Raw genomic sequence first — 21,320 nt, forward strand, 5'->3', positions numbered from 1 at the left:
GTAAGTGGTTATTTTGACTAGTGATACGTTCCTTCTACTTCTCACATATATTCTTCATGTGCTTCTGACACACATATGGCCCCAAGATTCCCAACTATAGCCCAAGTGTTGTAAAGAAAATAATCCTTTCAGGAAACAGGATGGAAAGAAGCACGAACTTCACAGAATCAGGTTAAATTTGTTGTCTTTGTGACAGCAGTACATTGCAATACATAATAATAGAAAAAAACAAAAGAACATGAATTGCAGTAAACATATATAGCTATACAGTGAGGTAGTGTTCATGGGTTCAATGTCCATTCAGAAATTGGATGTCAGAGGGGAAGAAGCTGTTCCTGAATTGTTGAGTGTGTGCCTTCAGGCTTCTGTACTTCCTAACTGATAGTGGCAATGATAACAAGGCATGACCTTGGTTAAACATGATAGATTTCAATGAAAAGCCACAGATCATCTGAGAAAGAGAAGTCCACATTTGGAGAAAAAGAACTAAGGATGGAAAAATTATATTCAAGAATTGAAAATGGGAAAATGACTAATGAAACTCTCAAGCTCAGAGCAGGGGAGCAGAGAATTGATATCACGTATTATTGTATTTGCTTTGGTACTTTGTTCTGATCTTAATATTAAGAATCCAACTATTATTTAACTAGCACTATATCAGGCTTCTTTTGACTTCAATTATAAATTCTCATCTGTTTACTGTGCGGAATTCTGAACTCAGTTTACTCCTTTTCCCATGCATCAGTCCTGAAGCAGGGTGTCAACTCAAAACATTGACTATTCCTTCCACCCCACCCCCCAACAAATGCTGCTCGACTCTCTGAGTTCCTCCAGTTTATGGCTCCAGATTCTAGAATCTACATTTTCTTGTCTGACACTTCAACCCTTAGTCATTCTTACCCTCTCATCAGCAATGACTGGATTCTATTTGCCATCATGTTCAACTCACCAGCCTTGATATGACCAAGTGACATCATCCCATTTCCACCATCTGTACAATCCCATGACAACGACATTCTCTCCTATTACCCATCTCAGCCTAATATGTGCCTATTATCATTCCTCACCTGATTCCACCTATAACCAGCTGTCTCTTGCTCCACCACTTCCCTCCACCTTTCAACTCTGGATATCTCTCCAATTTTTCAATACAGGTGAGGGGTCTTTAACCCAAAATGTTGAGTGTTCACTTCCCTCCATAGATGCTGTCTGACATATATGTCGTAATATCATTTCAATGCTCGATTTCTGTTTAATCAAATCAGTTAAATTCAGGAAAAAGGTGCGAAGTTACTTGTGTTCTGTGTCTTGTATGATTGTTTGCAATTAGATCTGATAGGAGGAGAATAATTTATCAGTCTTCCTTCCTGTAAAGCTGAGTCCAGTATAAAATGCATTGGAACCCTTTGTACGTCAGCTTATTGCTTCACCACTGGGCTACCTGGCATGCCCAGCTACAGAGCAGAGAACAAGGTATGCCATCCTCGGACCTTCAAAACACCTCCGATTTGTGCTTGTACCAATATATGAGGCCTTCTGAGGTCTGGAATGCTGACAAGAACATAGACCATAAGATACAGGAGCAGAATTAGTGCGTAGAGCACACCCATATATAAAGTCACTGTAAAGAAAATAAATGCCAAATTCTTACTGACTTTATTGTTTTAATAAACTATTATCATGTATTCTGTAGTGTCACATATATTCAAAACAAAAATCAGAATTTTCATTTTTAAAATTATTACAAATATTGACTATTTCATTTTTTGACCCAGCAAGTAAAAGATCTAAAACCAGAAATACATTCAATGGCCTTCCAAGGTGATTAAAAATGTGAAGCAATATATATATAAAAGTCTAGTCTTGATATAAAAGAAATCCAGTAAATGTACTATCATCATCATTGCTTGCAAAAACCCCATTCCACTCTCGAGTTATCATCAACCAGATTTCATCATTGGGTTTCAGTTTAAGAATAACCATGCCGGATGCCTGATCTATGTCTTGTCCAAAAATTGCATCTCTGCTCTTCAGGATCCGAATGCTATTTTTTACCAGGCTAATTCTTACAGGTCTACTTCTCACAGTCAAATGATATGAAAACAGGTAAACACCCCCAATACTGCAGTGGAACTTCCCAGTTACTGGATTATAGGCATTCTGGTCATTGTAGAAATCTTTTTCAAATTTTATTGGAGTGCCAACTGGAGGGAATGACTTATTTGGGATCAATCCTACACTAAATGCAGATGGCGTGATTTTTGTATCCTCACCTTTTTGCCCCGGCAAACCCCTTGGCCCACGAGTACCTCTTCTCCCACGTAGACCTCTGCTACCATCTTTTCCTTTTGGTCCTACTAATCCTTTTGGCCCCTGTAATCCTCGGTCCCCTTTGTCTCCCTTTTGGCCTGGATCTCCCTTTTCTCCATCGATGCCATCAATTCCCTTGATGCCATCAATCCCCGGATCCCCCTTTTCACCTTTGTCACCCTTCTCACCTTCTGCACCGGGCTCTCCACGATTCCCCTTCTCACCAAAGTCCCCACACTCTCCTTTCTCTCCTATGTCTCCCCTTTCACCTTTCTCACCCTTCTCTCCTGTTAACCCCATTTTGCCCACATCCCCCTGCTCCCCCTTGTCTCCTTTGGTGCCATTTTCACAGGGTCCTCCTTTGTCTCCTTTGTCTCCTTTAAATCCAGGGAAACCAATGTTTCCTTTATCACCTTTTGCTCCTTGCTCTCCTGAAATAAAAGCACAAAGATGGATGGTCGAATCTTCTAAGTATTCAGAAGTTTCAAGCATTTGATATGATAATAATATTTAGCACAGTTCAAGCAGAAGAATTATAAACAAACTCATAATGAATTTTCTGATATGCTGAGCACATAAATTTAAAAAAAGGAAGAATTGTAAATTGCTGTATTGCAAACTTATTTCTTGTACAATTGATCACATTAATCTTATTTTAATTACATACTTTATATTCAATTGGACCAACTTGCATTAGAAGTTTGTGGCATAATACTTGGTGAAAAAGTTTAGTCCGAAGATGAAGCATCTTAGCCTAACAATGAAGGGCAAATTCAATTAAAATTGAAGAGATAAAATAACATTTAACTACAGGTTATTGTTAAAATGTTCTCTATTACAATGACCATTGATCACTATTAAACAAAACAATTTCCTTTATTTCGCTAATGTGGAGTTTTACCAAATAAGTAGCAATGCATTAGTTTAGCTTTTTCAGTTTAATATTTAAATTTTGCATGAAGATTATTAACTCTCTGAAATCAGCATTATTGATCTTTCAAAAAATACTGTGGATTATTTATAGTAAGCTATTTACAAGATTATTGTATTTATGGCTTATTGATAACTAATCAATGAAGCAGCCTGTATCATCAGTAACTATGCTCATACAATATCAAAGGGTCGGTACAGTTTGCTAAATTGCTCTGCAATGCAATTTTTTCTAAAAGAAGATAATTGCTTTTTTAGCTGGCATCTTTCAAATCTCTTTGTCTAATCTTTTTGCGCTTCAGAAGTTTCATCTTAAATAAGAACCTTATATAACTGTTCGCAGGAGGAGTGGTGAAGGGATAGGCAGCTGTAACTCCTACAAAGTATGCCTGCTCTCAGGATACTTCTAACCAGAATGCATCATTCCCATAATAAGTAATGAACTGAATTTTACTGCACATTCTCTTGAAATCCTCTACATCATGTTATCATTAGATTCTACATCTTCTTTCTCTCAAGAGGTTAAACATTAGTTTTCCATTTAACAACTTAGGAAAGGAACATTTATGCGGATGTTTGCACAGAGTTTCCAGTCAATGTTTACCATGTGCTACACACCTAGTGTGTCATTGTAGTCTCTTAGGAGTCATCCAGCTTGTTCAGTGGTGCTGGGTAGTAAAGCCCTGCTTGTGCCTATGCTAATGTTAGTGTTCCTCCCATCTATTGTCCAACATGGATCAGTAAATTATGGGAGGGCAAGAGCTGGTGATCAGAAAGAGTTTTCTTTGCCCGTGTTTCATTCTGATGCCCTGAGGCTTCACATAGCCTGGAATCAATGCTGAGAATTCCTAGGACCACTTCCTTCAGTAAATATGACTGTACAACTACCATTGATGGGTCTGTCTGGCCAATGGGGTAGGACATAACTTCTGAAGGCAGGGGTTGGCACATACTGTCACATATGATTCTGTGAGTATGAGTTCCTTGACTAGTGTGTGTGACAGGTTATTCTTCTGTTTGCAATCAATGACCATTTCATGCTAAGTGATCAATCCATTTTTCTCCTGTTTCAAGGTAGCTGTTTAGGTACAAAAGATTTATTTGTTTAATCCATTCAGGGGCTTGTTACAAGTCAGTCACAGTGCACTAGGCATAAAGTTAAATACAGTCCATACTGCCTAAGGACAGCTACTTTCCTTTCTTGAAGGGCAGTGAGAGACCAAGATGACTCTGATGATATTTAGCAATGTTTTGCAGGTAGCTCATAAAACTACAGGTAATTCTATTCGATGTACTTCTTCTGAACTACGACTTCAATCTACAGCCTGTAATTTGCATTTAAGAAATGTACTTTTGAACTGTCTCAATGAACTAATAATTTCACAATATCCAAAAGGATTCATAGAACATAGAAACATAGAAAATTTACAGCAGGTTACAGCCCTTCAGCCCACAATGTTGTGCCAACCATGTAGCCTACTCTGGAAGCTGCCTAGAATTTCCCTACTGCCTAGCCCTCTATTTTTCTAAGCTCCATGTACCTATCTAAGAGTCTCTTAAAAGACCCTATTATATCCGCCTCTACCACTGACACTGGCAGTGCATTCCACACACCCACCGCTCTCTGTGTGAAAAACTTACCTCTGTCAATACCCTTGTACATACTTCCAAGCACCTTAAAACTATTCCCCCTTGTGTTAGCCATTTCAGCCCTGGGAAAAAGCCTCTGGCCATCCACACGATCAATGTCTCTCATCATCTTATACACCTCTATCAGGTCACCTCTCATCCTTCTTCTCTCCAAGGAGGGAAGGCTGTTCACTCAACCTATTCTTGTGAAGCATGCTCTCCAATCCAGGCAAAATCCTTGAAAATCGCCTCTGCCCCCTTTCTATGGCTTCCACATCCTTCCTGTAATGGGGTGACCAGAAGTGAACATACTACTTCACCTAGTGTCTAACTAAGGTCTTATATAGCTGTAACATTACCTCACGGCTTTTGAACTCAGTCCCATGGTTGATTAAGGCCAACAGACCATACGCCTTCTTAACAACACTGTCAACCTGTGCAGCAGCTTTGAGTGTCCTATGGACACAGACCCCATGGACGTGGATTAGCTGAACTTGACTCCTGGGAATGCAGGCACTTTGAAGATGAAAATTGGCAAACACAAAGCAGCCATCTCTGGGGCAGACCTCAAGCAAGATTAAAGCATTAAGTCCCAAGAGTGGAAAAAAAAAACAGAGTTTAGCTCCACTACTCCGCACTGATTAAAGCGTCAAGGCCCGGGAGCAAAAAACAAAATGGTGTTCAACCCATTCGGGTCCTGAGAGCAGAAAACAAATCAGTATTCAACAGCATCTGCCTGTGGTTGACCCGTCTCCCTCTCACTACTACCATTGGGAGGTGGGTACAGGAGTACCGGATCCCCCACCAGCAGGTTCAGGAACAGTTACTGCCCTGCAGCTATTGGGCTCCTGGGTAAGCTTCAATCACCTCAGCACTGAACTGACACTGCGACTGTGGACTCATTTCAGGGACCCTGTGGCTGATGCTCTTTGCATTATTTGTTTGTTTCTTATTGTTTGCACAGTTCGTCACCTTTTGTACATTGGATGTTTGTCAGGCTTTGTGACGTGGGGATTTTTGTGGACTCTGTTGTGTACCTTTGTTTTGCAAGAAGATGAATCTCAATGTTATATATGGTAAATTTATTGCTTGATAATAGACTTATTTTGAACTTTGATGAACTGGTTGGGTTAGTGGTATAATACATGGGTTTTACCGTCCTCATTAATGAGCCTGCTTTTCAATTCCAGATTACTTAATGAATTTAAATTTCACAACTACCATGTAGGGATCTGAACTCAAGTCTCCGGGCTTATGATGTAGGCCATGGACTTACAGGTTAATTATCTTAATGATAACATCACCATGCATATGGTATACTAGTACCAATGGCTGTAGAAAAACATTAATTGAAAAATAAGTTAGGGCTCTAATTAGTAGAGCTGCCATTTGTGTAGTTAATGATCCATGTCAATATGTTATAGAGGATACAGATTAAGCCAACAGACCTACTGACTTACATGAGGTACAAAACTAGCTTCTGGCATGAGTTGCAAGGAGGATACAGAGAGGCTTCAGGGTAAATGAACAGGTTAAATGAACAAAGCGGATGGAACATAATGTGAAATGGATGAGCTTGTCTCCTTGGTAGAAAGTATAGAAAAATGACTAAAGAATGAGGCGTTGGTGTTCAAATGGACGGGTGCTTTTGATCACAAATCATTGAATGAAAACATACAGTTACAGCGGGCAATTGACAAATCAAGCAATTAGTTAGTTTTTATTTCAAGGAATTTGAGTACAAGAATTAAAACATCTTAATGGAGCTGTCTACAGCCCCGATGAGTCCACACCTAAACTTTCATGTATACACCCAGACTCGCTAACTGATGAAGTGTATGTTTGTAGTTGCAGTTGTAGAACAAGGGTTAATTAGATTGATTTCTGGTGTGAACAATTGTTCTCACAGCAAACTGGAGTCGATTTTAAAAGAATGATATATGATTTTGTTGAAATACATAAAATACTCACATAAAACACATAAAATACAAGAAGTATTTTTCTCCCTGCTAGAAGTAGGGTCCACAGCCTCAAAGTAAAGGGCCAGCCAATCAGCATTGAAGGGCAAACACGAGGAAATCTGCAGACGCAGGAAATTCAAACAATTCACACAAAATGCTGGTGGAACACAGCAGGCCAGGCAGCATCTATAAGGAGAAGCACTGTCGACGTTTCGGGCCGACACCCTTCGTCAGGACTAACTGAAAGGAAAGATAGTAAGAGATTTGAAAGTAGTGGGGGGAGGGGAAAAAGCGAAATGATAGGAGAAGGCTGGAAGGGGAGGGATGAAGCTGAGAGCTGGAAAGGTGATTGGTGAAAGTGACACAGAGCTGGAGAAGGGAAAGGATCATGGGACGGGAGGCCTCAGGAGAAAGAAAGGGGGAGAGAACGCCAGAGGGAGATGGAGAACAGGCAAACAACTAAATATGTCAGGGATGGGGTAAGATGGGGTCAGCATTGAAGGAAACTTTTTCACCTGAGTGGTTGTAATCGTTAGAATTCTCTTTCCATGGAGTCTTTGAAGGCTTATCACTGAGAAAATTCAAGACAGGATTGATGAATTTTAAATATTATAAGAATGAGGGGATACAACATTTTTGCAGGTAAGTGGTACAGAGGTAGATTATCAGTTATTAGTTTATATGGGATACAGGGATATGGCCTCTTCCAGCAGTTATATCTTATCTTTCATACTTATGAAGTACTTCATTCATCGGGCTTCTGTTTCAATTACTGCTCCATATTCAGCACCATCAATCCCTCACTATTAATTAACAAACATCAAGACATTGGCCTCTGTAGCTCTCTTTGCTACTGGATCCTTGGCTTCCTTATCGAAAGACCATAGTTAGTGCAGATTGGTAATAACATCTCCTCCTGGTTGACAATCAACACAGGTGCATCTGAAAGATACGTACTGCTTAGCCCACTGCTCTACTCCCTCTGCATTCATGACTGTGTGGCAAGGCATAATTCAAACACTATTTATATATATGCTGATTAAACCACTGTTGTAGGCAGAATTTCAGAAGGCAATAAGGAGGCGTACAGGAGTGAGATAAATCGGTTGAGTGGTATCACAATAACAACCTTGCATTACATGTCAGCAAGATTGTTGAGCTTAGGAAGCAGAAGTCAGGAGACCATACACCAGTCCTCATTGAGGTGTCAGCAGTGGAAAGAGAGAGCAGTTTCAATTTCCTGGGCGTCAACATCATGGAGGATCTACCTTGGGACTAACACATTGATGCACCTCGAAGAAGTCATGCATTTCAGTGTCTCTACTTCATTAGGACTTACAGGAGATTTGATATGTCACCAAAGACTCTTGCAAGTTTCTATAGATGTACAATGGAGAGCATTCTGAGATGTTGCATCACAGCCTGGTATTGAGCCTCTAATGCAGAGTATCACAAGAGAATGCAGAGAATTGTAGAGCTACTTCCATCACTGGCACAACCCTTCCTGCCATCAGTCCTCAAGAAGGCAGCATCCATTGTTGAAGATCTTCACCATCTGGGTCATGTTCTCTTTGCTTTACTACCATCAAGGAGTACAAGGGCCTGAAGACCCACACTCAGCATTTGGGAACAGCTTCCTCCCCTCTACATCAGATTTTTGAATGATCCATGGACACTGCTTCCTTATTCATCCTTTGCACTATTTATTGATTTTGTAACTCATAGTAACTTCAATGCCATGCTGTATCGCTGCTGCAAAACTATTAATTTAATGACTACTTCAGTGAGAGTAAACATGATTCTGTTTTATTGTTCTATCGCCTCATCTAGATCCTCAGTTATCTGAATTCCTTTTGACATCTTAATCCAACTAACTAATGCAATTTTCTTCCAGCATATGATAAGGATGAGGGCAAGTGCATGAAGATTATCTTATAGTCATTAGAATGCTATCCTTGGACATTAGAGCAAACACAAAACAACTTGTTAATGACTGTACACTAAAGTTAAAATAGCATAAAAACAATAATTAAGCTCCAGCATCTTGATGATTATGATTTTGTTGCAAACTCAAATGTTAATCTAAAACACTTTTTTAACAACTTTCCTGATTCTTAAAGCAGCCTAGACGTAACCCTCAAGAATTAGCAAGAACCAAGTTTTCCACCAGCCCGCGTCTGGTCAACTTCAAAGGAAGATTTGCATAAAAAAGGAGGAACAGAAAACGTAAAACACTTCCTCAGTTTTAGCAGCCACCTCTCACTGAGGCCAAACATAGACGTTAAGATTCAGTGCAGGTTTTATTGTGACAAATGATCTTCAGCACCCTGTTTCACTGTTCAATGACCACAACAGGCTTTAAGTTTACAAAGCTGTAGCAAATACAACTTTGGTCAATAGTTCCAAGACATGGGTGAGTTCCAGAACACATGTTGGAAACCTGTAAAGCCAGAACCATCATTTCTCCAGAAGATTCAGAACATATAGTGGGCAGATCACCATGTTTGTATAAATGTCCCGGTGATGGTCAATAACTCCAGTGTTAAAACTCTGACTATCCAGCGTTAATGGAGGGAAACAGAGCTGGTGCATAACTACTAAAAAACTTGTTCAAACCATCAAAAACAGAACAGTACTACACAGTACAAGCCCTTCAGCCCACAATGTTATGCTAACTAATATCAACCTAACTCTTCTCTCGCACATAGCTGTCCATATTTCTATCATCCCTCTGCCTATGTAACTGTCTCTTCAATGTCCCTAATGTATCTGTCTCTACCACCACTCTTGACAGTGTGTTCCATACACTCACCACTTTCTGTGTAAAAATCCTACCTCAGACATTCCCCCCCCCCCCATACTTTGCTCTAATTATGCCCTCTCATTTTAGCTATCACTGCTCTGGGAAAAAGGTGCTGACTGTCCTCTTTATTTATGCCTTACATCACTTTATACACTTCTATCAAGTCACCGCTCATCCTCTTTCACCTCAATGAGAAAAACCCTAGCTTTACTCCGTCTAAAGCTTCCACATCCTTCCTATAATGAGACAACCAGAACTGAAAACAATACTCCAAGTCTGGTCTAATGAGGGTTTTCTAGAGCTGCAACATTACCTCATGGCTCTTGAACTCAGTCCCCCGATTAATGAAGACCAACACACTATGTCCCTTCTTAACACCATATTAGTAACTTGTGCAGCAACCTTGAGGGATCTATGGATGTAGAAACCATAACCCTACTGTTCCTCCGCACAACTAAGAATCCTACTATTAAATTCAAACACGAGGAAATCTGCAGATGCTGGAAATTCAAGCAATACACACAAAATGCTGGTGGAACACAACAGGCCAGGCAGCATCTATAAGGAGAAGCACTGTCGACGTTTCGGGCTGAGACCCTTTGTCAGGACCCCTCCACCAGCATTTTGTGTGTGTTGCTTGATTCTACTATTAACCTTGTATTCTGCCCTCAAGTCTGACATTCCAAAATCTACCGATTCACACTTTTCTGGATTGAACTTCATCTGCCACTTCTCAGCCCAGCTCTGCATCCTATCAATGCCCAGTTGTAACCTACAATAACCTATTACACTACCTATAGCCTCCTTCCATCAACCTTTGAGTCACCTGCAACTTATTAACCCACCTTTTTGCTTCTTCATCTCTGTCATTTATAAAAATCACAAAGATCAGGGGTCCCAGAGCAGATCCCTACTGAATGCCAACCATGGATCTAAATAAAGATGAAATAGGAAACACAGGCAAAAGAAAAGCTCTGAGGTACCCTCAAGATAAACATCAAAAATGTGACAACAATATTTCATAGTGGAAGATGGTGACCTAAAGCAAGACTTTCTAGTAAAAACGTTTCAGAGAAGGGATGATCAGTTTTGAAGAAACTCAGCTCTCCCTGGTTACAGATAAACATAGAAAATACAGGTAATAAACACTCAGCATTGGTGGACAAACGCTCCCATGTAGTACCACTTCTCCAGTAGATTTACTGCTCAAAAATCAGACTCATCAGTCACCTTAGGGCCTACGAAAATTAAATTGGAGAACAGAGTGACCCAAAGGACTCACTGTTTCTTCGTTATTTGGCAGTAGACAATTAAGGATATCAACAACTGTTAGATCAACTAAATATTTAATTACAAACAAGAGAAAATGTACAGATGCTGGAAATCTGAGCAACACACACAAAAATGCTGGAGGAATTCAGCAGGCCAGACAGCATCTGTGGAAAAGAGTACAGTCAACATTTCAGGCCAAGACGCTTTGGCAGGACTGGAGAAAAAAAAAGATGAGGGAGTTGATACACCATCAATAACTCACTCTGAGACGTGAGGCGAGATATCGGCTTTTATTGACTGGAAGAAGGAACAAGCAGTGAGTGACCACCATACTACATCCTGGAGACTGAGAGGCCGGGCTCAGGCCTTGATCGCCTTTATACTGGGGTCTGTGGGAGGAGCCACAGGAGTAGTCAGCAGGGGGCGTGTCCAGACAGATATATGTAGTTCACTACAGGAGTAAGTTTCAAAGTTGGGGCAGGGGAAAGAGAAATACAAGGTGATAGGTGAAACTGGGAGGAGGAGAGATGAAGTAAAGAGCTGGAAAGTTGATTGGTGAAAGAGATATAGGGCTAGAGAAGAGGGAGTCTGATAGGGGAGGACAGAAGGCCATGGAAGAAAGAAACAGGGGGAGCTGCACCAGTGGGAGACAATGGGCAAGCAAGGAGATAAGGTGAGAGAGAGAAAAAGGGATGGGGAATGGCAAAGTTCAAAAAATCAATGTTCATGCCATCAAGTTGGTGGCTAACCAGACAGAATATAAAGTGTTGTTCCTCCAACCTGAGTATGGGCTCATCATGATAGTAGCTCGCTCCCCTAACCCACTTTTTAAATCTACTCATCTTTTTCTCTCCAGTCCTGTTGAAGGGTCTCAGCCCGAAACGTCAACTGTACTTTTTTCCATAGAAGCTGCCTGGCCTGCAGAGCTCCTCCAGCATTTTGTGTGTGTTGCTTAAATATATAATTATCCAGTTTGCAAAAGTTATAGCTTGATAGAAACACCAGAATATAGAGACATGAATAAATAAAAAAATGGATACTAAATGAACAAAACTAAATTTCATAGAGATCCCCCAGTCTATGTTGATTCTCACTAATGTAGAGGAGGCTGCATTCGGAGCATTGGATACAGTAGATGACATGAACTGATTCACATGTGAAGTGTTGCCTCATCTGGAAGGACTGCTTGGGGTCCTGAGTGGAGGTGAGAGTAGCGATGAATGGGCAGGTGCAGCATTTCTTCCTCTGGGTATTAGGAGGGGTATTAGTGGGGAGGGATGAATGGACAAGGGAATCACAGAGGGAACGATCACTGCAGAAAGCAGAGAGTGGTGAGTGCAGGTAAATATGGGTTTGATGGTAAGTTTCAGTTGAAGATAATGGAAGTGCAGAGAGTGATGTGCTAGATGCGAAGGCTCATGTAGTGGATAAGAGTAATGGTATTCCTCTAAGTGCAGTGGGAAGGTGGATGGGGGCAGATATCCAGTAAATAGAGGAGATATGGATGAGGGTAGCATCAATGATGGAGGAAGGAAAACCCTACCCTTTGAAGGAGGACATCCCTGATATCTTAGAATGAAAAACCTCTTTTTAGAAACAGCTGCAGTGGAGTCGAAGGAAATGAAAAATGGAATTGGCGTTTTTACAGGAGACCAAATGGAAAGAGTTATATTCAAGGTAGCAGTAAAAGTCAGTAGGTTTATAAAAGGTATTGGTAGGTCGTTTGTCTCTAGAGATGGAGGCAGAGAAATTGACAATGGTGTCAGAAATGAATCAAGTGAATTTATGGACAAAGTGGAGTCAGACCTTCATGTCTACCATTTATTACAAACAAAATGCCTCTAATTAAGTACATCAGTTAATATTATTTAAAATGTAGCACTTTAATGGATATTTCATCAAAGTTTTAGATGATATACGATGATCTTGTGATTGGATTTATTACAAACCTTCGTAAGTATATATAGTATCTTTATTACCATACCTTTCTCCCCTGGTTTTCCTATAAATCCTGGAAGACCATCAAATCCATCCAGGCCACGGTCTCCTTTTGATCCTAAACACAAGAATGTCTTATTTTAAAACGTGCTCATTAGATATTTAGTTTTAGGAAATAGAATTTGTTCTTATAAATGGCATCGTGTATCAAAATTCCATAATAAATAACCACACCAAAACAATTATAAGTTCTCAATAGGAGACATCCATTAATATAGAATTCCTTCTGGAAACACTCTGAGGGAGAAACTGGATCACACTTGAAAGTATGGCCAAGAGTTGTGGATGTATAGATAATCTGAGCCAAATTACCCAAGAGCACATTGCATCTAAAGTATAACCACATGTGTATTATTACATCCATAGCACCCAGCCTGTGTTAACCATGCTTCTTATTCACAGAGGAACATTTTCACACAAGTGTGACCTGCACTTCAAGCTGTGAGCTGTGATGCATGTCCACAGATTCACACAATGATTCACAAAACTGAAATACATGGTCAGCTGGTCCAGCATAGCTCTGAGAATGAAACTCTGTCTGACAGGCCTCAGCATGGCATGTAGTGAACCTTAACCCTCATGGATATTTGTCCTCAGTTGAGTGAACCTTGAACCTTGAAGCTATTTAGACTCTAGCAGAACAGGATTCTCATGGAAACAGCACTTTCCTTATTCCATCTTCTCCTTAAAAACCATAAGATCATTAAACATAGGAGCAAAATTAGGCCTTTTAGCTCTATTGAGCATGGCTGGCTGATTTATTTTCCCTCTCAACCCCATTCTCCCGCTTTCTAATGATCTTTGATGACCTTTCTAAACAAGAACCTATTGACCTCTGTTTTAAATATGCCCAATGACTTGGCTTCCACAGTCATAACTGGCAATGAATTCAACAGATTTATCACCCTCTGGCTAAAGAAGTTCTGTCTCATTTCTGTACTTCCATTCTGAATCTGTTCCATTTGTTCCTAGATTCTCCCACTATTTGAAACATCCTCTCCATGTCTTTTCAGTTTGAGTCATTCAATATTTGGTTGGCTTCAATGAGATCCCTCCTCATTCTTCTAAACTCCAGCAAGTACAGGCCCAGAAGCAACAAACATTCCGCATATGTTAACCCTTTCATTCCTGGATCATTGCAATCTTTACTGCCATCTTGGATTTGTGCTCCTTCCTCCTCCTCCATGTTTCTCTGGAGAGCCAGAAGATCTTCCAGCATGGTCCCAATTTTTTGTACAAGTAAAACTCCCTTACATCCCAGCTGCCTTTTCTACTTTGATGGTTCCCTCCCATGCAGTTCTATAAGTAACCAGAAAAATAATTACATTTGAAAAACTCTTTAAATAATGTAGTTGATACGTTTACCTACTGGTTAGGCCATATTCCCTGTATATAGATTAAACATTGGCTTTGCCCAATTTGGCAAGGAAAATATCAAATCAGTGACACGCAAGGGTAGATGTCAAATATTTACATGCTGCTTATGCAACACATTCATTAGCAAACTAGTTAAGGTGATGAGCAGCTCAAGAAAACTACAAGTGAATGCTTCAAGGTCAATGCAAAGTCCATGTCAAACCTGTCCATTCAAAGCTCTAATTATTTTAATGTATTGGTATCAAAGGACATCGATCGATCAATTCTTGGACTGAGGAAATTCATGCTTAGCTTACCTTTTTCTCCCTCTGAACCCTTTATGCCAGGTAGCCCTGGGGACCCAGGTAAGCCTGTTAACCCCTGATCTCCTTTCTCGCCCTGTGTCCCTATTAAAGGAAAGGGGAACAATCAAGTTTTGTGTTGAAGATAACAAAGTAATTTTGTGATCTCATTGCTAGACCAAGTAGAGAATTTCATCATGCTATACCTAAGAAATATGATTGTCATTCGGTAATGTTGGAAGGGACAATTATTGCTGTTTTATAATACCTTTCACAACTTACATCTGAACATGTCCAACAAGCGTCTTGCAGAAACAAAGTGTGGGTGGTCAAGTATTACTGAGATCATGCAGCCATCTCACAGCTCCAAAATGGGACCCCTTTCACTCACCTAACCTTCTTATTCTGGATTTTCCTGAATGCAGAGACTCAACCCAAAATGTCAGCTGTTTATTCCCCTCCCGAGTTACTGCGGCATTTTGTGTGTGTTATCCAGTTCCCTGAATTCAGTTGTAATCTCCGATGTTCTCAGTGCAGAGTTTACACATTTTGCCTGAGACTGTGTGGACTTCCCTGACGTGCTCTAATTTCCTCCTACACCCCTAAGACATATTGACCATTAGGTCAATTGGTTATCATAAATTACCTCTAATGAGGCAGCTAGTGAAAAGATCAGGAGTGTGTGTGAGAGAATAGGCTACAGGGAAGGAATGGGATTGCTCTGAGAGCTGATAGATACTTGAAGAGCCAAATGCAGAAAAAAAAAGAAAAAATTTCAAATCTTTGAGTCCTGCTCTTGCATATAGAGCAGTGTTTGATCATTTACACTTATACCAAAATATTCTAAAAGATATGGCTTGAGGAATTCATCTATGTTTCAAATTTAACAGCATTTTTACTTTTTGCCTTAGCATTATGGAAGGGGTGGGATCTAATTATTGTGATCATTTTGGCAGCAGCCAGGGAGCTGAATCCACAAAGAAAGGATGATGATTCAGAAACCAAATGCCAGCACAATGACATTGAAGAGCGAATGCTCAAGGGAAGAAGGAGATTGGAGATTGCAACACATCAAGTGATCAATAAATGCAATATTAATAGTAACTTTCATGTTGAGTTAATGGTACAGAGAGATCTCAATCTTCTTGAACTCTCCAATGAAACTATAGCAAAAATACATTGGCACATCACAGGAGATAAGCTGACAACCGATTATTAATAAAATATTTATTGCTTTATCTATGGAAAGTTTATTATCATAATTGTTACTAATGGAGAACATGCTGTATCTCCATTAGCATGTTGGAGTAAATTATTGCTGATTATAGAATTATGCACTACATTGATGAACTTTGGGCATGCTCCCTCAGTCGCCGAATTTTGCAGCTTTCCACAGCCACATTATGACGGGCTCTGCTTCGGCAGAAGTGTCGGATCTGGAGGTAGCTGCAAGAGAGGAGGGTGGATCATCAGAATGAGCATCTCTGTAGGAGGCTGCGGAACATCATTGTCTGAGAAGGAGTGGTGTAATAACTGGTTAGTGGGTTTCCACGGCCTCCCAGAAGAAGACATGCTGCCTGCTAGGTGTAAATGTGCTGGATCAAACTGACTGTTGCATCTCAAAAACATCTAATGACTTGTTAAGACAATTGAACAAATGCACTGCAAAACCTTTGGGGTGTACCATCCAGAACACTGCTCCCCTGACATCAGGAAATTAATGGGCTGAATCTAGCAGATGGTTTGCTGATGACTCCATAAGGACTGGACAAGTAGCTAAAGTGTGCATGTTATTGTACTCCAGATATTAGTTCCTGTGCACTGCAATTCAAAATAATAAAATGTGTCTGAGTTTATATTATTTGAACTTGAAAACACAGTGTCGCAGATCATTTCTGCTTAAATATCAGTTTTAGACGTAGGTATTTAACCTGTGGCTCGGACAAATGACTAAATAAATGTAAATTGAATTTTATATAGAAAATGCTGGAAGTGTTAAATGGGTCAAGCCCAAAGATTTTCAAAACCTCGTTTGTTTATTCTCTTTCCCCTTGCCAACAAAGAGCAAGAGAATAAATATTTTTCTCTTCTAATAAAGGGCTATGGAATTGAAAGGTTAACTGTTTTTTCCCCCACAGATGCTGCCTGACCTGCTGCTTCCGTCATTCTCTATTTTTATATCAGATTTCCAGAATCTGCAGTTTTTTTTTACTTTCTCATTAATACAGCTGCTTTTTGGATCTTTAACATGCTTTAGAATAAATGGTATGTCTTTATTCACAGGCAGGCAGCTTCATGCAGTATTTCTGAGCAGCAGACTGTCACTGTGATCATTCACATTTATTCCCGTTTGCTCCCAACCTAAGTTCATATAATGAAAAGAACTTGCTTTCCACCCACTTTTGGAATTTGCTTAATGTTGTCATGATATTTTCAACATAATTTATGGCAAATATAAGAACAAAAGTCAAAGCTTCCCACAATTTTTAATTAGCTTAGACCAAGGTAAAGACAGTCTTGCTTCTATAATACTAGTAGTTCAAATATGATATCAATATTATTTGTAGCATTGTGCAGATGTCATGAAATTTTGATGCTGCCCTCTACTCTTCAAGGGGTAGGAGCAAGGATTAACTTTATTAGACACAGAACATTCTCAAATTAATGTTTGAGCATAGTCTGAGTACAGAGAGGAAATTAAAAACCTGGTGGCATGGTGCGAAGACAATAACCTATCCCTCAACGTCAGCAACACGAAGGAATTGGTTGCTGACTTCAGAAGGAGTAGCGGACCGCACAACCCCATCTACATTGCTGATGCGCAGGTGGAACAGGTCAAAAGCTTTAAGTTCCTCGGTGTGAATATCACAAATGACCTGACTTGGTCTAACCAAGCAGAGTCCACTGCCAAGAAGGCCCACCAGTGCCTTTGCTTCCTGAGAAAGCTGAAGAAATTTGGCCCATCCCCTAAAACCCTCACTAATTTTATAGGTGCACCCATTCTTCTAGGCCTATCACAACCTGGTATGGAAGTTGTCCTGTCCAAGACCAGAAGAAGCTACAGAAAATCATGAGTATAGCCCAGTACATCACACAAATCAATCTTCCATCCTTGGATTCACTTTACACCACACGCTGTCGGAGCAGTGCTGCCAGGATCATCAAGGACAAGACCCACCCAGCCAACACACTTTTTGTCCCTCTTCCCTCTGGGAGAAGGTTCAGGAGCTTGAAGATGCGTATGGCCAGATTTGGGAACAGCTTCTTTCCAACTGTGATAAGACTGCTGAATGGATCCTGACCCGGATCTGGACTGTACCTTCCAAATATCTGAACCTGACTTGCGCTACCTTACCTTACCGCCATCTTAATAATGCCCTTTTCTATTTTCTAATTACTATTTATAATTTAAATTTTTATTATATTTAATTCAATTTGTACTTCAGGGAGCAGGAAGCGCAGAATCAAATATCACTGTGATGATTGTCCGCCCTAGTATCAAGTGTTTGGTGACAATAAAGTAAAGTAATATCCCATATAAGGCTAGAATACGTGATAACCTCTGTGTGTATAACATTCTCTGATGAGCTCTATCAGATTTGACATTAGTTGAAGTAACCACACCACTCTATTTATTTTTGCCCATTACTTCCAGTCATGGAATCTGTTTTAAAAAGTCAGTCTATACAATAAAGAGATGACAAAGATAGCTGTTATTAAGCAGAGAAAATTCATAGATGATACTCTTTTTCAATTGAAAAAAATGTTTTATTCTTTATGTGACTCATTTTTTAAAACTAATCTCAGCCTGTTTGACATTAAGTGATAAAAATGAGAAAATATCACAGGTATACTTCGGTTTCCTGAGCATCAAAATGCAATTAGCTTTTGACTCAGATTGATGTTTCTACTTGTACATTTCACCTCCAAAGAAGATTGATTAGGTGTTCTCATCTTATGATTTGTAAAGAAAGAAGTAATTGTTGAAGAAAATAATGAATGAAAACTGAGTATATTGTCATAGTCAGTTGTAGAATGTGGATCCATTAAAAATATCAAATGATAATCAGTAATTGTCACTTAATTGGCCTTCATGGACCCGACATCACAGCAAGATTCAGCAGGCTAGTTCCACTGCCAGTTTTCATTTCAGCTGAACGTGCATTCCAGAGGTGCAGTGCGTGAAGAACTGGGTGTACCAGTTGGGCAATTGGTTTCTTATTCAGTGCTATTGATTCATAAAATGTCAACTTGACCAGCCTTAAGGAAAAATGGTTTAAGAATAGAACAAAAAATCATTAAGGTACAGAACAACAAGTGTTCATCCATAAAGGCTGTGACAAAGCTGATTTACCACAATGCTTTCATTAAGTTATAAATATGTTAATAGAAGAATGACAATAAAATTAGTTGCAGAGTACATTTCATAGCAGCAAATCAATCGTAAAACTACTGAAGCCGGCTCTGTCTGCAGTTTTTGCTTTATGAGAATGCTATTTCTGGTATCCCTAAACTCAGAGCATTAGTGACCAAAATAATGCAGAACAATTCGTACCGAAGTATGGGTGAGCATCACCCTGTCCTGGGCCAACTACGTTGACATCACAGCCAGATAAGCTCGCCAGCACCTCTACTTCCTCAGGAGACTAAATAAATCTGAAATGTCCCCTTTGGCCCACTCTAATTTTTATCAATGCACCATTGAAGACATCCTAGCTGCATGCATCATGGCTTGGTATTGCAACTGCTCTGCTTGTGATCACAAAAAAACTTCAGAGAGCAGTGGACACAGCTCAACACATCTTGGAAACCAGACTCCTCCTTATGAATTCTGTCTACAGATTTCCTGCCTCAATAAGACACCCAGCATGATCAAAGACAACACGCTCCCTGGGAACTCTCTCTTCTCCTTTCTCCCATTGGGCAGAAGTCAAGTCAAGTCACTTTTATTGTCATTTCAACCATAACTGCTATGTACAGTACATAGTAAAAATGAGACAACGTTTTTCAGGGCCAAGGTGTTACATGACACAGTACAAAAACTAGACTGAACTACGTAAAAAAAAACACAGAGAGAAAAAAAACAACTACACTAGACTACAAACCTACCCAGGACTGCATAAAGTGCACAAAACAGTGCAGGCATTACAATAAATAATAAACAGGACAATAGGGCAGTAAGGTGTCAATCCAGGCTCTGGGTATTGAGGAGTCTGATATCTTGAGGGAAGAAAATGTTACATAGTCTGGTTGTGAGAGCCCGAATGCTTTGGTGCCTTTTCCCAGACGTCAGGAGGGAGAAGAGTTTATGTGAGGGGTGCATGGGGTCCTTCATAATGCTGTTTGCTTTGCGGTTGCAGCGTGTAGTGTAAAAGTCTGTGATGGCAGAAAGAGGGAACACAATGATCTTCTCAGCTGACCTTCTGCCTGAAAAAAGCCAGAAAGCATGTACAACCAGGGTGAAAGATAGATTCTACCCTGCTATTACAAGTCTACTCATTGCTTTCCAGTAGAATAAGATTGACTTTTAACCTAAATCTCATTACGACCCTGACACCTTATTATCTACCTACACTGCGCTTCCTCCGTAACTCTAAAACTTTATTCCAAGAGATCCTGCAGATGCTGGAAATCATGATCAGCACACACATGCTGATGAAGGATATCAACCCAAAATATCATCTGTTCATTTCTCTCCATGTATGTTGTCTGACCTGTTGAGTTCTTCTAGCATTTTGTGTATGTTTCTCACACTTTGTTCTGCGCTGTGTTATTGTTTGTCTTGTACTATTTCAATACACTTATAATAAATTGATTCATAGTATATGAACAGTGTGCAAAGCAAGTTTTCTTGAGCACCTCAGTATGTTTGACAATAATAAACCAATTTATAAATTTACCTCCTGCATGTTTTCAGATTTTCCTTTGTAGTGAAGCAAATTCACAGCCGTTATTGATAGTGATGGGGGTAAAGGTGGTATTGCGCACCAGCTCTAAAGATTTACTAGACACTTCAATCATTGTATCATATTTACCTGCTTCACCCGGTTCCCCTGGTTCACCCTTTTGTCCTGGTACAGGGGGGCAGCAATCACAGCAGTTAAAAAAGAACTCATCTGAATCTATAGTAAAATTTCCACTATCATCAAACGGAGGTACTGTTGGGAAGGTGTCAAATAAACGTAGAGATGTTGATTTCAATGTGGCACTTTCAGAGGAAAGATCTGAATTATCAGTACCAAGTTCTTCAGCAGGTACCGTTGAGGTTGGAAATAGAGCTCTTGAAAAACCTTCATCTTTCTTGAACTCCTCTTTTGCTGCCACTTGTGCTATGAAGAGGAACAATAGCAGTTTTGTGTGCCATGAAAGGCTAAACATTTTTCCAGCTGAAAACAAAAAAATTCCAGAAACTATTATAACTTTGTTTGCATTGCTAGAAGAACTTCTAATATAAAATGCTTAAATATGAATAGACTACAAAATCATTTTGTTCAATGATTTTACATCATCTTAATACTTTTCGAAGTTTGGCAACACATCCATCATCTTTCCTCAACAAATGACATGAACTTGATAGTACTTAACAGGTAACAAAGTCAATTACCCAGAACTATGGGTGTTTATTCATAAACACTACATACAATTAAAGCTGTCACACACACTCCTATTCAATAGTGATGATGGTTAAACAGTCAGCAGAGCATAAATGTGCAACCTACTTAAAAATGGTGAAAGGAAGATAGGCGTTATTTTTGCACC

General features: G+C 39.8%; 1 protein-coding gene across 1 annotated transcript; it reads right to left on the reverse strand.

Moving 5' to 3' along the window:
• Window positions 1-1,857: 1,857 nt before the first annotated feature.
• On the reverse strand, window positions 1,858-20,939 carry otol1b (otolin 1b). Its single transcript, XM_059989239.1, has 4 exons — window positions 20,597-20,939; window positions 14,577-14,666; window positions 12,890-12,961; window positions 1,858-2,741 (listed from the first exon to the last, which is right to left on the reverse strand). The coding sequence occupies exons 1-4, from the start codon at window positions 20,937-20,939 to the stop codon at window positions 1,858-1,860; spliced, it is 1,389 nt and encodes a 462-aa protein (XP_059845222.1).
• Window positions 20,940-21,320: the final 381 nt, after the last annotated feature.

This window comes from Hypanus sabinus, chromosome 2, assembly GCF_030144855.1.
Source record: "Hypanus sabinus isolate sHypSab1 chromosome 2, sHypSab1.hap1, whole genome shotgun sequence".
NCBI lineage: Eukaryota > Metazoa > Chordata > Chondrichthyes > Myliobatiformes > Dasyatidae > Hypanus > Hypanus sabinus.